The sequence below is a fragment of the Aquarana catesbeiana genome, linkage group LG12, assembly GCF_042186555.1.
Source record: "Aquarana catesbeiana isolate 2022-GZ linkage group LG12, ASM4218655v1, whole genome shotgun sequence".
NCBI lineage: Eukaryota > Metazoa > Chordata > Amphibia > Anura > Ranidae > Aquarana > Aquarana catesbeiana.
In genome coordinates, this window is record NC_133335.1 from 227,428,304 (window position 1) to 227,445,925 (window position 17,622).

The following is a 17,622-nucleotide window of genomic DNA, read 5'->3' on the forward strand; positions in this document are numbered from 1 at the left end:
TTCTACCTTCCTTTTTTCCAGATCCCTGTTCTCCGGAAGAGAGATCTTTACATTCGTTGGATGTAGTAAGAGCAGTTAAGGCCTATCTAGGGGCAACTACTCAGATCCGCAAGACGGATGTTTTGTTTGTGCTGCCAGAGGGTCCCAATAGAGGACAGGCAGCGTCAAAAGCTACCATTTCTAAATGGATTCGACAGTTGATCATTCAAGCTTACGGTTTGAAACAGAAGATTCCTCCGTTTCAGATCAGGGCACATTCCACAAGGGCTATTGGTGCTTCTTGGGCAGTGCATCACCGGGCCTCTATGGCTCAAATCTGCAAGGCCGCAACCTGGTCTTCAGTTCATACATTCACCAGATTCTATCAGGTGGATGTGAGAAGGCATGAGGATATCGCCTTTGGGCGTAGTGTGCTGCAGGCAGCAGTACAGGGTCCTCAGGTCTGATTGCACCCTACTTGGTCGTGGTTCCCCCCCCCTCAGGTAGCATTGCTCTGGGACATCCCATCAGTAATTACTGTGGCTCTGTGTCCCGTGATGTTCGAGAAAGAAAATAGGATTTTTTAAAACAGCTTAACTGTAAAATCCTTTTCTTTCGAAGGACATCACGGGACACAGAGGTCCCACCCCTCTTCTAATACACTATATTGCTTGGCTACAAAACTGAGGTATCCCTGCAAGGGGGAGGGATTATATAGGGGGTTGAACTTCCTGATAGGGTGTGCCAGTGTCCAATCACCAGTGATACCTATATAACCCATCAGTAATTACTGTGGCTCTGTGTCCCGTGATGTCCTTCGAAAGAAAAGGATTTTACAGGTAAGCTGTTTTAAAAAATCCTATTTTTCCTGTTCTTAGCTGACAGGAGTGGCACCCGGTGTGGTCTTCTGCTGCTGTAGCCCATCTGCTTCAAGGATTGATGTGTTGTGCATTCAGAGATGGTATTCTGCATACCTTGGATGTAACAAGTGGTGATTGGCTGATTAGCAATTTCTGTTACCAAGCAATTAAACAGGTGTACCTAATAATAAAATGGCCTATGTGTGTGTGTGTTTGTTTTTTGTTTTTTTGTTTTTTTTTTTTGTTTTTCCCCTCCTGTAGATAAAGTAAATCTGAAGTGTTCTCTGTTATACACTTGCCGACCGATGCACGCCGACATACATCGGCACAATGGCAGCAGTGAGCAAATGGGCGTACCTGTACGTCCCCTTTAGGAGCCGGGGATAGCATGCCTGCCGCGTACAGCGTGACCGTAAACAAGGCATTTCCCCGTTCTGGCTTGTGTCATGACAAAGATCGCTGCTCCCAGCCATCGGGAGCAGTGATCGCTTTCTTGTGACTTGAATCACTCCCTAGGACACACTTAACCCCTTTATCGCCCCCTAGTGTTTAACACCTTCACTGCCTGTATCATTTACACAGTAAATTTGTATTGCATTTTTATAGTACCGATCGCTGTATAAATGACAATGGTCTCAAAATAGTGTCACAAAGTGTCCGATGTGTCTGTTATAATGTCGCAGATCGCCACCATTACTAATAAAAAAAAAAATTAAAAAATAAAAATGCCATAAAACCATTCCCTATTTTGTAGATGCTATAACTTTTGCGCAAACCAATCAATCTACGCTTATTGTGTTTTTTTTTTTTTTTGTGTATAAATATGTAGAAGAATACGATCGGCCTAAACTGAGGAAAAAAAAATGTATATATATTTTTTGGGGATATTATAGCAAAAAGTAAAAAATTAATGCGTTTTTTTTCAAAATTGTCGCTCTTTTTTTGTTTATAGCACAAAAAATAAAAACGGCAGAGGCGATCAAATACCACCAAAAGAAACCTCTCTTTATGGGAAAAAAATGACGTCAATTTTGTTTGGGAGCCACGTCGCACGACCGCGCAGTTGTCAGTTAAAACGACGCAGTGCCGAATCGCAAAAAGTGCTCTGGTCAGGAAGGGGGGTAAAATCTTCCGGGGCTGAAGTGGTTAATATCGGACTCGCTTCCAGTCACTGGGTGATGAGTTATAGAGCAGATCTGCGTCCTCCTGTGGGTTTTATGCTTTTTTCTGTGAAGTGGATCATTTTATACAAATACTGCTTTGTATCGATTATAAATAAAACTTTTATAGGAATACTTTTTAATATGAAATTTTTATATAAAAATGATACATTGTATGCTTTTTTTTTTTTTTTTTTTTTTTTTTACCACTAGCTGATCAGCTCATGCAGATATACTGTGGCAGGTCGGCTCTCCTGCGCAAATTGTTTTACCTGTATTTCAGTCCACGCAGGGAGGATAGCGGGCGGGAGCGTGCCTGCGCGTCCCGCGGACTTGATGTCCCACAGTGAGATGAGGCAGAGCGGGGAACTGCCTATGTAAACAAGGCGATTTCCCCGTTCTGCCAGATGACATGACAGAGATCTGCTGCTCCCAGTGATCTTTGTCATGTTCCAGTGAGCCCATCCCCCCCCCCCCCCCCTACAGTTAGAACACACCCAGGGAACACAATTAACCCCCTCGATCGCCCCCCCTATTGTTAAACCCCTTCCCTGCCAGTGTCGTTTTTACATTGATCAGTGCATTTTTATAGCACTGATCAATGTAATAATGTCACTGGTCCCCAAAAAGTATCAGTCGGGGCCAGATATGTTCACCACAATGTCGCAGTTCCGCTAAAAATTGCAGATTGTCGCCATTACCAGTAAAAACGATTTAAAAAAAAAAAAATAAATAAAAGTCCCTAAATCTATCCTTTAGTTTGTAGACGCAATAAATTTTGCGCAAACCAATCAATATATGCCTATTTTTATTTTTTTTTACCAAAAATATGTAGAAGAATATATATCGGCCTAAAGTGAGAAATACATTTTTTTTTTTTTTTTTTTTAATATATTTTTTTTTGGATATGTATTCTAGCAAAAAGTTAAAAAAATAGTTTTTAAAAAAAAAATTGTTGCTTTTTTTGTTTATAGCGCAAAAAATAAAAACCGCAGAGGTGATCAAATGCCACCAAAAGAAAGCTCTATTTCTGGGTATAAAAGGACGTCAATTTTGTTTGGGAGCAATTGTCAGTTAAAGCGACGCAGTGCCGAATCGCGAAAAGCAGTTAATATGTATGTTCGTAATTTTGTGTTCTAGAATCGTTCTTTCGAATGCGCAGTGTATTAGTGAGCGATGTATCTTAATATCTTTAGCCAATCAGCTTATCCCTTTTGTGTCGGAGTCGCGCTGCATTCCTGAGTCCGGTCTGGTGACTGAGGGACTGGACTGGAGGAAGTACAGGAGGACTTATTAGAAAAGCAAGCATAGGATTATTATTCTTTATTTCCTACGAAAGTAGGAATCAACGTAAAAAAAGGAAAATCTCACAAAAGTAACAATTACTAAATTACGAGTAGTGTACCGAATAAACGAAAATTATTATCTAACAAAATTTACGAATTTCGATTCAAAGAAAATTAGACTAACGGAATTGCGAATCATTTCGTACCAACGAAAATATATCTGTTTACGAAAATACGAACGAGTCCGAAATATGAAAACTCGCATCTTACGAAATTACGAATCGTTACGAATCAACGGAAAAGTAAAGAAACCAATTTTTTTTTTTTTTTTGTGCACATTTCTATTAGTTTTATTCTTTTCGGTTTCACTGTTTCTGTCATCCTTTGTGACATCTCCGTGCCGCGGATCTCCTGCAGTCTCATTGCAGCCACTTCTGTTTGCGGACACTGCAGCGAAAACAAACACAAGTAATGCTCTGTAAAAGATCTGACATATACTCATGTACACATAGAAATCTTCACCCCCTTCCAGTGTTTTTGTATTTTTGTTTGCTGTACCTATTTAGAATAAATAAATAAAAAGAAGCTACATGGTTACAAATGGAAAAACGCATTGCAAGCATCGGCCTTGGTATGTCTTCTCTGTGTGGACTGTGCAGTTTAATAGATCCTACTTCTCTCTTTTCAGCTGAAATCATTTCACAATGAACTGCTGACCCAGCTGGAGCAGAAGGTGGAGCTGGACTCGCGGTACCTGAATGTAAGTCTTCGTTTTTTATTCCCCCAGAACTGGTTTCTGTGTTGGATGGTCGGTGGGGTGTTGAAGCTCCTGATGGTGTCGTAGGGAATCTCTGATCTCTCTCCTCCCCTCCTGTAAAGTTCTCACTCGTTACATTGTGCTGGACTGTGCCCCCATCATCTGCCCTGGCTGTGCTGTTAGGGGTAGTATATGGGGTGGGAGGAGGGAGAGGGGGAGAGATACAGAGGGAGAAAGAGGCGGAGGTAGAAAGAGAGGGGTACAGAGAGAGAGAGCGAAGAGGGGTGGGGTATAGAGAGAGAAGAGGGGTGGGGGTAGAGAGGGGGGTACAGAGAGAGAGAAGGGTGGGGGTAGCACACAGAGAGAGAGAAGAGGGGTGGGGGTAGAGATGGGGATTACAGAGAGAGAGAGAGGGTTGGGGGTGGGGGGGGGGGTACAGAGAGAGAAGGGTGGGGGTAGCACACAGAGAGAGAAGAGGGGTGGGGGTAGAGAGGGGGATTACAGAGAGAGAGCAGAGGGTTGGGGGTACAGGGGGGGGTACAGAGAGAGAGAGAAGGGTGGGGGTAGCACACAGAGAGCGAAGAGGGGTGGGGTGTATATAGAGAGAGAGGGGTGGGGGTAGAGAGGGGGGGTACAGAATGAGAGAAGAGGGGTGGGGGTAGCGAGGGGGTACAGAGAGAGAGAGAGAGAGAGAGCGAAGAGGGGTGGAGGTAGAGGGGGGGGGGGGGTACACAGAGAGAGAGAGGTGTGGCGAGAGAAAGGGGTTACAGGCTGAAGGAAACTACCAGATCATAGGGTGGGGGTTCAAGACATTTCCAGTCCTGCTGGGAGATGTAATCTTCCTGGGGCCTCCAGGTGGACCAGCCAGGATCCTGTAAAAGCTTTAGAGGGGCACCAATGTAGGATGCCCAAATCACACCAGTCCAGGGTTTGCCAACTGTCACTAAATTCACAGTTTGTAAAATCCTGTGATCTTTACATCTGTCCATGAATGTCCATTATGGACATGTCCATAACGGACATTCATGGACAGCTATAAAAATCACGGATTTTACAAACTGTCCTTGAATTTCATGAAGGTTGGCAACCCTGCACCAGTCTCAGAATGGAACCTCAACCTTCTGACCTCTCCCAAGGTTTAGATGAGATTAGGTGGGGGAATGAGGTAAGTGAACCCAGACCAACAGGCAGACTGAGGAAAAAATGAAAAGTACCCGGGTGGCTAATCTGAGCAAAGGGGAAGTATGGCAGCCTAGGGCGTGGTGGGGAATAGTCCCATTCTGCTGGACTTGTTTGGTTTTGAGATGTTTCGCCCGCTTGAGGAAACGACTTGGATCTGTGGAGAAATGTCTTCAACACAACTAAACCTGTCCAGTTGAACGTGACTATTGGTACCATCTCCTGGTTATATAGGAAACTTCTGGTCCGTTTTGTACTTTTCTTTTACCATTTACCAAGCTCCACCTCTACTCCATCCCTTCTCACCACATCCTGGCACCATCTTGGTACACCTGCCTCATCTCTCTCTCTGTGGCCTAGCACCAACTTGGTACACCTTCTCACTACAGTCTATCACTGCCTTGGTATTCCTGCCTCTTCTCTCTGCATACTAGCCCCATCTTTGCACCCCCACTCTTCCTCTTCATGGTCTGGCACCATCTTTGTAAACCTACTACCCCTTTCTATGGCCTGTGACCATCTTGGTACACCTACCACCCCTCTCCATGGCCTGGGACCATCTTGGTACACCTACTACCCCTCTCCATGGCCAGGGACCATCTTGGTACACCTACTACCTCTCTCCATGGCCTGGGACCATCTTCGCACCCCAACTCCTTCTTTTCTCCATAGCCTGGCACCATCTTGGTACACCTAGTCTTTCTTTCCCTAACTTAGTCCTTACTCCACAGGCGGCTTTAAAGAAATACCAGCTGGAACAGAAGAACAAAGGAGATGCCCTGGAGAAGTGTCAGTTGGAGCTGAGGAAACTGCGCAAAAAAAGCCAAGGCAGCAAAAACCCCCAAAAATATTCTGACAAAGAGATGCAGGTGAGATTTCTGTCGCTTTATGTATAAGGCAAAAAGACACCAATCATCTTAGAGGTGGGTATTGTGGGAAATGCACAGAGAGGGGAAATGTATAATAGAAGGTCAAGAAAGAAATGTATGTAGTTGCTTGTTCTGTTATGTAGTCATATGACTGGGAATGTAAAAAAAGTGTCAAAATAGAGGGTCCAAAAAATATGTAATATTTTGTATTTTATATTCTACAGAACAGTCAGCGGGTGGAGCTTTAGGCACATTCTTAGATTTGTCAGCTTCTACTTGCATCCCTTGGTGTAAAAAGATTGTTTACAAAGCCAAGTAGCTGAAGCTGATGAGTGAATGAGGAACTGGCCATCCATTGTTGGACAGCTCTGTAGACACTGGCCATTCCTTGTTGGGGCAGTGCTGTGGGTGCTGGCCATTCCTTGTTGGGGCAGTGCTGTGGGTGCTGGCCATCCCTTGGGGCAGAGCTGTGGGTGCTGGCCATCCCTTGGGGCAGAGCTGTGGGTGCTGGCCATCCCTTGGAGCAGAGCTGTGGGCGCTGGCCATCCCTTGGAGCAGAGCTGTGGGCGCTGGCCATCCCTTGGAGCAGAGCTGTGGGCGCTGGCCATCCCTTGGAGCAGAGCTGTGGGCGCTGGCCATCCCTTGGAGCAGAGCTGTGGGCGCTGGCCATCCCTTGGAGCAGAGCTGTGGGCGCTGGCCATCCCTTGGAGCAGAGCTGTGGGCGCTGGCCATCCCTTGGAGCAGAGCTGTGGGCGCTGGCCATCCCTTGGAGCAGAGCTGTGGGCGCTGGCCATCCCTTGGAGCAGAGCTGTGGGCGCTGGCCATCCCTTGGAGCAGAGCTGTGGGCGCTGGCCATCCCTTGGAGCAGAGCTGTGGGCGCTGGCCATCCCTTGGAGCAGAGCTGTGGGCGCTGGCCATCCCTTGGAGCAGAGCTGTGGGCGCTGGCCATCCCTTGGAGCAGAGCTGTGGGCGCTGGCCATCCCTTGGAGCAGAGCTGTGGGCGCTGGCCATCCCTTGGAGCAGAGCTGTGGGCGCTGGCCATCCCTTGGAGCAGAGCTGTGGGCGCTGGCCATCCCTTGGAGCAGAGCTGTGGGCGCTGGCCATCCCTTGGAGCAGAGCTGTGGGCGCTGGCCATCCCTTGGAGCAGAGCTGTGGGCGCTGGCCATCCCTTGGAGCAGAGCTGTGGGCGCTGGCCATCCCTTGGAGCAGAGCTGTGGGCGCTGGCCATCCCTTGGAGCAGAGCTGTGGGCGCTGGCCATCCCTTGGAGCAGAGCTGTGGGCGCTGGCCATCCCTTGGAGCAGAGCTGTGGGCGCTGGCCATCCCTTGGAGCAGAGCTGTGGGCGCTGGCCATCCCTTGGAGCAGAGCTGTGGGCGCTGGCCATCCCTTGGAGCAGAGCTGTGGGCGCTGGCCATCCCTTGGAGCAGAGCTGTGGGCGCTGGCCATCCCTTGGAGCAGAGCTGTGGGCGCTGGCCATCCCTTGGAGCAGAGCTGTGGGCGCTGGCCATCCCTTGGAGCAGAGCTGTGGGCGCTGGCCATCCCTTGGAGCAGAGCTGTGGGCGCTGGCCATCCCTTGGAGCAGAGCTGTGGGCGCTGGCCATCCCTTGGAGCAGAGCTGTGGGCGCTGGCCATCCCTTGGAGCAGAGCTGTGGGCGCTGGCCATCCCTTGGAGCAGAGCTGTGGGCGCTGGCCATCCCTTGGAGCAGAGCTGTGGGCGCTGGCCATCCCTTGGAGCAGAGCTGTGGGCGCTGGCCATCCCTTGGAGCAGAGCTGTGGGCGCTGGCCATCCCTTGGAGCAGAGCTGTGGGCGCTGGCCATCCCTTGGAGCAGAGCTGTGGGCGCTGGCCATCCCTTGGAGCAGAGCTGTGGGCGCTGGCCATCCCTTGGAGCAGAGCTGTGGGCGCTGGCCATCCCTTGGAGCAGAGCTGTGGGCGCTGGCCATCCCTTGGAGCAGAGCTGTGGGCGCTGGCCATCCCTTGGAGCAGAGCTGTGGGCGCTGGCCATCCCTTGGAGCAGAGCTGTGGGCGCTGGCCATCCCTTGGAGCAGAGCTGTGGGCGCTGGCCATCCCTTGGAGCAGAGCTGTGGGCGCTGGCCATCCCTTGGAGCAGAGCTGTGGGCGCTGGCCATCCCTTGGAGCAGAGCTGTGGGCGCTGGCCATCCCTTGGAGCAGAGCTGTGGGCGCTGGCCATCCCTTGGAGCAGAGCTGTGGGCGCTGGCCATCCCTTGGAGCAGAGCTGTGGGCGCTGGCCATCCCTTGGAGCAGAGCTGTGGGCGCTGGCCATCCCTTGGAGCAGAGCTGTGGGCGCTGGCCATCCCTTGGAGCAGAGCTGTGGGCGCTGGCCATCCCTTGGAGCAGAGCTGTGGGCGCTGGCCATCCCTTGGAGCAGAGCTGTGGGCGCTGGCCATCCCTTGGAGCAGAGCTGTGGGCGCTGGCCATCCCTTGGAGCAGAGCTGTGGGCGCTGGCCATCCCTTGGAGCAGAGCTGTGGGCGCTGGCCATCCCTTGGAGCAGAGCTGTGGGCGCTGGCCATCCCTTGGAGCAGAGCTGTGGGCGCTGGCCATCCCTTGGAGCAGAGCTGTGGGCGCTGGCCATCCCTTGGAGCAGAGCTGTGGGCGCTGGCCATCCCTTGGAGCAGAGCTGTGGGCACTGGCCATCCCTTGGAGCAGAGCTGTGGGCACTGGCCATCCCTTGTTGGGGCAGCGCTGTGGGCGCTGGCCATCCCTTGTTGGGGCAGCGTTGTATGCAGTTTCAGTGAGATAGGACAGCCTTCAGCTGTATTCTCTTCTCTTTAGCTCACCCATACTGCTGTGGGAATCCTTTTGATATGTAATGTTATCTATGTATAGAATTTAAACAAGAAAACAGTAAAACCGACTCCACAGAATTATAGATTCACTTTAAAACAACAAGGTCCAATGTTGCCATCCACCCTGAGCAGGAATGTCGGTTTTGGGTGGACGGTCCCTTTGGTGAGTGGTTTTTGTTTGCTGCCTTCAGGTTGCTTTAAGCCTCCATGCCATATTATAAAGCTTCTTAGCACTTCTGCCAAACAAAACGGCTTGTAGTTCACCTTAACTGCCCTTTGAGGTAACCAGCCGGCCTCTGAAGCCTACTCCAACACTGCTAGTCACCTAAAGGGGCTGAGGGTGGTATGACCCAGCGCCTTCTGAACATACCAGTTGCCTGGCTGTGGTACTTGGATGCTACTGACCCAAAACAAGCAGGCGGCAAATAACGGGTTGTGAAGAAGTTGAATATCCTCATCTCTGTGCTGCATTTTGGGATCAAACCATACTGTCAGCATGACAGCCAGAGAGGAAGACTCAGCAATGGCGGCCGACATATTTCCTTCATCACCGGTTTGCTTTAAAGCTGGACTCCGAACAGAAAAACCCAGGCAGGCTGTATTTGCATTGGTAACGCTCACATGTGATGCTGAGCCTCCATGATTGAAAGGACTGAAATCCAACGAATGAAAGGGGTGGGGCCAGGGACCGTCAGGCTGTGGAGGAAAGGAGTAGAAATCAGGGGGGTGGGCAACTGTGGCCTTCTAGCTGTTGCAGAACTACAAGTCCCATCATGCCTCTACCTTTGGGAGTCCTGCTTGTAACTGTCGGCCTTGTAATGCCTCATGGGACATGTAGTTCCACAACAGCTGGAGAGCCACAGTTGCCCACACCTGGGAGCCAGGAAATGAGGCAGGCTCTATTTGACTTGCTGCAGCTTCTAATGCACTTTGTGAGAAGCTCAGTGTGCAGTGAAATCAGACAGTCCAGGAGAGAAGCAAGACTACAAGACTGAAGGGGGGTGGGGGGCGGCGTTCCCCTTTAGGAGAGGCCCCTGTGTGAGGCAGAGGGTTGGTATCAGCCGCTCTGGGTGTGAAATGTTCCTCCTGGCCGGGGGGGGGGGGGGGGGTTCAGAGCAGCAGATGGAAGGTGATTATGTGGTTGGATTATACTGGGAGATCATTAATATTTAAATAGCGTTCCTCTCTAATTGGTCCCTTATTTCGGGACCAACCAGGTGACCGGAGGGCCTGAATATTTCATGGTGTTTTCTTTGTTCTATATGGTTCATAGATGGTTGGAACCAGTCAGACGGCGCCCCCATGTGGTGGGGGGCCACAACTTGTTCAGACTTCCATACACTCAAATAAGGGTGGATACGGGGGGGGGGGATTCTCTATTTATACACTGACCCCCTTCCTGGGACTCAAAGCTTGATCAACAGTGCAATAAATAGAGAATTCCACCTGTGTCTGCCCTTGATTTGAGTGTATGGAAGTCTCCTTGTTCTCCAGGGTTCTCAGAGCCCCTGAACATCATATATACCTAAAAATAATTAAGTAATTACTAAGTGTGGCCCCTTGGTAATGTCAGGTTTAGCCCCCCCCATGCTTCCAAAGGTTGACCAACCGTGCAATAGATAGAGATTTTACACCTCTATCCAGCCTTGATTTCCTAATGTATGAAAGTCCCCCATTCTCCAGAGTGTTCCTTGAACCCCTAAGCATTTATATACAGTGGGGCAAAAAAGTATTTAGTCAGCCACGAATTGTGCAAGTTCTCCCACTTAAAAAGATGAGAGAGGCCTGTAATTGTCATCATAGGTATACCTCAACTATGAGAGACAAAATGTGGAAACAAATCCAGACAATCCCGGCCCCCCACCCTATGTGAATGAGTATTGGGTACCCCTACCCATTCACCTAGGGAAAAAGCGTCAATAATAAAACACACTACACAAGTTTTAAAAATAATTTATTAAACAGCTCCGGGGGGGGGGGGGGGTCTTCCTCCGGCTTCGGGGGTCCCTCCGGTTCCTCTTCTCCTGGCATCCGGTTGGTTCTTCTCCGCTCCCTCCGGCCTCTTCTCCCGGTGTTCCAGTTCTTCGGCCGGCTCCTCCGCTGTCTTCAGGCCGCTCTTTTGCCTGCGGAGGTCTGGGCTTCTGGGCTTCTTGTCTTCTTCCCTCTTCTCTTCTCCAGATGTTGACACGACGCTCTCTCCGGCTGGACTGCTCTCTGAGCACTCCGTTGTGACTTATATAGGCGGAGACCCCGCCCCCTTATGATGTCACAGTCCCTGGGCATGCTGGGACTGTGACGTTTTAGGGGGCGTGGTCAACATCACCCGGTGACCACGCCCCCTAAAACGTCACAGTCCCAGCATGCCCAGGGACTGTGACATCATAAGGGGGCGGGGTCTCCGCCTATATAAGTCACAACGGAGCGCTTAGAGAGCAGTCCAGCCGGAGAGAGCATTGTGTCAACATCAGGATAAGAGAAGAGGGAAGAAGCCCAGAAGTCCGGACCTCCGCTGGCAAAAGAGTGGCCTGAAGACAGCGGAGGAGCCTGCCGAAGAACGAACACCGGGAGAAGAGGCCGGAGGGAGTGGAGAAGAACCAACCGGACACCGGGAGAAGAGGAACCAGAGTGACCCCCGAAGCCGGAGGAAGACCCCCCCCCCCCCCCCCCCCGAGCTGTTTAATAAATTATTTTAAAAACTTGTGTAGTGTGTTTTATTATTGACGCTTTTTCCCTAGGTGAATGGGTAGGGGTGCCATGTACCCCATACTCATTCACATAGGGTGGGGGGCCGGGATCTGGGGGCCCCCTTATTAAAGGGGGGCTCCCTGATACCAATAAGCCCCCCGCCCGCAGACCCCGACAACCAACGGCCAGGGTTGTCGGGAAGAGGCCCTTGTCCTCATCAACATGGGGACAAGGTGGTTTGGGGTGGGGGGGCCCTCAGGGCCCCCCCTCCCCAAAGCACCCCCCCATGTTGAGGGCATGCGGCCTGGAACGGTTCAGGAGGGGGGGGGGCACTCGCTCGTCCCCACTCCCTTTCCTGACCGGCCGGGCTGCGTGCTCAGATCGGGGTCTGGTATGGATTTTAGGGGGGACCCCACACCGTTTTTTCGGCGTAGGGTCTTCCCTTTATAACCCATACCAGACCTAAGGGCCTGGTATGCCCCGCGCTCGCCGCAATAGTAAAATTTGTTTTTCCTATTGCAGCGAGCGCGAAATGCAATACCCTGCCCTTGCGTCGTATCTGGTCCGTTGGACCAGCATACAGACGAGCGGGCTTTCCGTTGGACCAGCACACAGACGAGCGGACTTTCCACCAGAAACTGAGTCCGACGGAAAGATTTAAAACATGTTTCAAATCTAGGTCCGGCGGGCTTTTGGGAAAAAGTCCGCCGGAGCCTACACACGGTTGGATTGTCCGACTCTGGTCCGCCGGACCAAGTATGCCGGAAAGTCCGCTCGTGTGTACGCGGCATAAGTCTTCACAAGGTTGTCACACACTGTTGTTGGTATGTTGGCCCATTCCTCCATGCAGATCTCCTCTAGAGCAGTGATGTTTTGGGGCTGTCGCTGGGCAACACGGACTTTCAACTCCCTCCAAAGGTTTTCTATGGGTTTGAGATCTGGAGACTGGCTAGGTCACTCCAGGACCTTGAAATGCCTCTTACGAAGCCAATCCTTCGTTGCCCGTGCGGTGTGTTTGGGATCATTGTCATTCTGAAAGACCCAGCCACGTTTCATCTTCAATGCCCTTGCTGATGGGAGGAGGTTTGCACTCAAAATCTCACGATACATGGCCCCATTCATTCTTTCATGTACACGGATCAGTCATCCTGTTCCCTTTGCAGAGAAACAGCCCAAAGCATGATGTTGCCACCCCCATGCTTCACAGTAGGTATGGTGTTCTTTGGTTGCAACTCCGCATTCTCCCTCCTCCAAACACGACGAGTTGTGTTTCTATCAAACAGTTCTACTTTGGTTTCATCTGACCATATGACATTCTCCCAGTCCTCTTCTGGATCATCCAAATGCTCTCTAGCAAACCTCAGACGGGCCCGGACATGTACCGGCTTAAGCAGGGGGACACGTCTGGCACTGCAGGATCTGAGTCCCTGGTGGTGTAGTGTGTTACTGATGGTAGCCTTTATTACGTTGGTCCCAGCTCTCTGCAGGTCATTCACTAGGTCCCCCCGTGTGGTTCTGGGATTTTTGCTCACCGTTCTTGTGATCATTTTGACCCCACGGGGTGAGATCTTGTGTGGAGCCCCAGATCGAGGGAGATTATCAGTGGTCTTGTATGTCTTCCATTTTCTAATTATTGCTCCCACAGTTGATTTCTTCACACCAAGCTGCTTGCCTATTGCAGATTCAGTCTTCCCAGCCTGGTGCAGTTCTACAATTTTGTTTCTGGTGTCCTTCGACAGCTCTTTGGTCTTCACCATAGTGGAGTTTGGAGTGTGACTGTTTGAGGTTGTGGACAGGTGTCTTTTATACTGATAATAAGTTCAAACAGGTGCCATTAATACAGGTAATGAGTGGAGGAGAGAGGAGCCTCTTAAAGAAGAAGATACAGGTCTGTGAGAGCCAGAAATCTTGCTTGTTTGTAGGTGACCAAATACTTATTTTCCACCATCATTTGCAAATAAATTCTTTCAAAAATCAGACAATGTGATTGTCTGGATTTGTTTCCACATTTTGTCTCTCATAGTTGAGGTATACCTATGATGACAATTACAGGCCTCTCTCATCTTTTTTAAGTGGGAGAACTTGCACAATTGGTGGCTGACTAAATACTTTTTTGCCCCACTGTACACTATATTACCAAAAGTATTGGGACACCTTTTACATAGACATGAACTTTAATGGCTATCCACAAGGTTTAGGAGTGTGTCTATGGGAACGTTTGACCATTCTTCCAGAAGTGCATTTTATGAGGTCAGGCACTGATGTTGGACGAGAAGGCCTGGCTCGCAGTCTCCGCTCTAATTCATCACAAAGGTGTTCTATCGGGTTGAGGTCAGGACTCTGTGCAGGCCAGTCAAGTTCCTCCACCCCAAACTCGCTCATCCATGTCTTTATGGACCTTGCTTTGTGCACTGGTCCAAATCATTTGGTGAAAGGGGGATTATAGTGTGGGGTTGTTTTTCAGGAGTTGGGCTTGGCCCCTTAGTTACAGTGAAGGGAACTCTTAAGGCGTCAGCATACTAAGACATTTTAAACCATTTCATGCTCCCAACTTTGTGGGAACAGTTTGCTCCTTCCTGTTCCAACATGACTGCACACCAGTGCACAAAGCAAGGTCCATAAAGACATGGATGAGCGAGTTTGGGGTGGGGGAACTTGACTGGTCTGCACAGAGTCCTGACCTCAACCCGATAGAACACCTTTGTGGTGAATTTGAGCAGAGACTGCAAGCCAGGCCTTCTCGTCCCTGACCTCACAAATGCGCTTCTGGAAGAATGGTCAAATGTTCCCATAGACACACTCCTAAACCTTGTGGACAGCCTTCCCAGAAGAGTTAAAGCTGTTATAGCTGCAAAGAGTGGGCCAACTCAATATTGAACCCTACGGACTAAGACTGGGATGTCTTTTAAAGTTCATGTGTGTGTGTAAAGGCAAGCGTCCCAATACTTTTGATATAATGTATATGTGGCCCCTTGGTAATGTCAGAGTCAGCTGTATGCCCAAATTGTCCCAAACATTGTCCAACAGGTCGATAAATGGAGAATTCCCCCATTACTGCCCTTCTGGGTGGATGGAAATCCCGTTATTCTCCAGACTGTTCTCAGAGCCCCCAAGCATTACCTATACCGAATATTATGTGTGGCCCCTCAGTGATGTCCGGGTCTGCGGTTAAGCCCCCCTTATATGCTTGAAAGTTTGACCAGCAGTACAATAAGTAGACATAAGGGTGGATACAGGTGGAATGCTCTATTCATTGCACTGTTGGTCAACCTTTGAGGCATGGGGGTGTATTTAACTGCAGACTGACATTAACAAGGGACCACATACTGTATAATAATATCCAGTATATTAATGCTCGAGGGCTGTAAGAACACTCTGGAGAACAAGGGGACTTCCATACTCAAATCAAGGGTGGATACAGGTAGAATTCTCTATTTATTGCACTGGCCCCTTCCAGATGTCTCAAAGGTTGACCAACAGTGCAATTAATAGAGGATTCCACCCATACCCGCCCTTGGTTCTGGATGTCCCTTTTTTCTCCTGAGTGTTTTGGAACATCTAAATATTGTGTCGCCCCTCAGTGATGTTGGGGTCTGTAGTTTAGTTCCTCCCCACCCCATGCTTCAAAAGTTGACCAACTATTATAAATATAGAGTTCCCCCTGTACCTGCCCTTGGCTCTGAGGGTATGGCAGTTCCCTTCTTCTCCAGGTTTTTCCTTAAAACCCTAAGCGTTTACATGTGTGCCCCCCCCCCCCCCCCAAAATGCCTCCAAAGGTTGGCCAACAATGTAACAGATGCCCCCCCCCGTATCTGCCCTTCTGAGTGTATGGAAATCCCCTTATTCTCCCGGAGGTACCTTGGACCCCTAAGCATTACCTATACTAGATATTATCTGTGGTCCCTCAGTGATGTTGGGTTCTGCAGTTGCCCCCCGCCCAAAGATTAACCATCCTCGCTAATAAAGGGAACACCGCCTATAATTCTGCGGGAGGTCCAGTTGCTCTCCAGGGTGTTCCGGAGCCCCTGAGCTCCTGATTATTGCGGTAATTCCTGATCAGTCTGGCAGATTCCCTAAGAACGTATTGAATGAGATGCAGCTGAAGCTTTGTTTTAAGATGCTTAAATCCACTAGGCAGGCTAATCACCCCCCCCCCCCCCCCCCCGCGCCTGGACTCTGCTCCTCCTGACGAAACATTAATGGACATCAGTGAAGGGTTTGTTGCTTTCAAAGGATTTGATGATTCACAGAAGGGAAACCTTTGCCCCTCTATCAATGTCTATACAGAAAGTTCCCGGCTTCAGCCCTGGGAAACTTACTAACCTGTCGGTGAAAGCCGAGGTCTCCCTTTTTTACATTAGAATTGTCCGGGAAAGAACCATGCCGGCATCAAGCCACCAAATGGTAAAGAGCAGAATCTATAGCTGGCTGGTAAGGTGGGTCAGTCGTTACCCCAAAAATTCCCAGATTTTGAACGTACCCTGATATTCCATATACTCTTCATAATAAATGCAGGCAGGGTTTGTTTTTTTTTTTTTTTTTTTTTTTTTTTCTTTAATTTGAAGTAGAAGAAGCACGCTCACAATTGCCCATGCCTGTGAAATGGCCACAAACAGTACCTACAACTGTCCATAGGTGGCGCTTATTTTACACTTTTGACATTTTTTGTTCATTTAATTGCTATCATTTAATTGCTATCACATTTTCAGCTTCATTCATCATGGAGGAGATGGGGGGACAGACATTCCTCCATCTCCTCTGTGGTAAGCCATCCTGACCATTGACCACAGTCCTGGGCTCTCTGGAGGGATGGAGAGCCTGGGCGCCGCTCTGGGCAGTAGGAGGGGAGGGCGGGGGGGGTCCTTCCCAGCACTGTAAATGTGATCAGGAGGCTGTAAAGCTGCCCAGATCCCTATTTTACACAACAGCCAATCACTAGCTGAATAAAACTCTGCCAGGGTCATAAAACTGTGCAGCTACAGCCATAGTCCTGATATGACCACTTGCTAATTGGGCGTTTATAAACCTATGTTGAGCAGCAAGTGGTAAAAAAACAAAAAAACAGACCAAAACCAGATGGGTCCAAGATAATTGTATTTGTTGGTACCAAAGTCAGAGAAAAACTGCCAACACGTTTCAGGGGCAGCGACCCCCCCCCCCCCCCCCCTTCATCAGGACTCCACACAGGATAAAATTAAACTTGGATGGACCTGGAACTGTGATCAGACGGTTCCTCTGTGGGGAGAAGTCAGTACTTATTCTATAATTATAGATCTGAGAGTCCATCCTGTGTTGGGCCCTGATGAAGGGGGAGGGATGTTGCCCCCGAAACGCGTTGGCAGTTTTTATATGACTTATTATCTTGGACTCGCCCGGTTTTGGTCCCGTGCTCCTTTCTAGATGTTCGTCTTTCTAATGCTTGTCCCCGTACAGTAATAAGTCCGGTCTGTGGAGTCCGGCCTTGTTTTCTGTGCAGCTGCAGTTCTCCTGGCGCCGGTCTGCTTCTGCATCGCCATCTTGAAAGTTCTCTTAGGTTTCCATCCTACACATGTGCAGAATGCCACGCAGTCTTTGTTGGGTCTTTTGAGATTCCCAACGCATGCGCAGACAACACAGTCTCTGTTGGGTCCTGGAGACCTGCGGTGTCTCTGCATGCTTAGAAGGAATGCTCTGCATGCGCAGACCCGTCGCAGGTCACTGGTGAGACTAACCTGGGATGTGTCTACACCTGCACTCCATTGAATTTGCCCAATGCTTGGGTCTCGGTGCCTCTCTGGGGGTGTGGAGGCAGCAGGTGGGGGGATGGGTCATTCTTAATTAATCATGGAACTGGAAAGAAATGGGGGGAGGCACAGAGGAATGAAAGGTTTACTATAAAGAAAGTCTGCAAAAGATTAGGGACGTTTTATATGCTCCATTTTCGTGGGAAAATGGCAAAAAAATAATACAAATTTTTATCTATCTATCGAGATATCTCTATCTATCGAGATATCTATTGATCTATCTCGATAGATAGATCTATCAATCGAGATAGATATCTC

The 17,622-nt window shown here is 49.6% G+C and overlaps 1 protein-coding gene across 4 annotated transcripts in view; it reads left to right on the plus strand.

The window, feature by feature from the left end:
- The window catches only part of BAIAP2 (BAR/IMD domain containing adaptor protein 2), a 228,947-nt gene that overhangs the window by 122,019 nt on the left and 89,306 nt on the right, over positions 1-17,622 (plus strand). For all 4 annotated transcript variants that reach the window (XR_012236794.1, XM_073606850.1, XM_073606847.1 and 1 more), the window contains exons 5-6: positions 3,974-4,045; positions 5,953-6,090. Coding sequence is in view for 3 of the 4 variants with exons in the window: in XM_073606850.1 (XP_073462951.1) it covers positions 3,974-4,045; positions 5,953-6,090 (210 nt within the window). In the remaining variant the exon portion in view is untranslated. The remainder of the gene's footprint in view (positions 1-3,973; positions 4,046-5,952; positions 6,091-17,622) is intronic.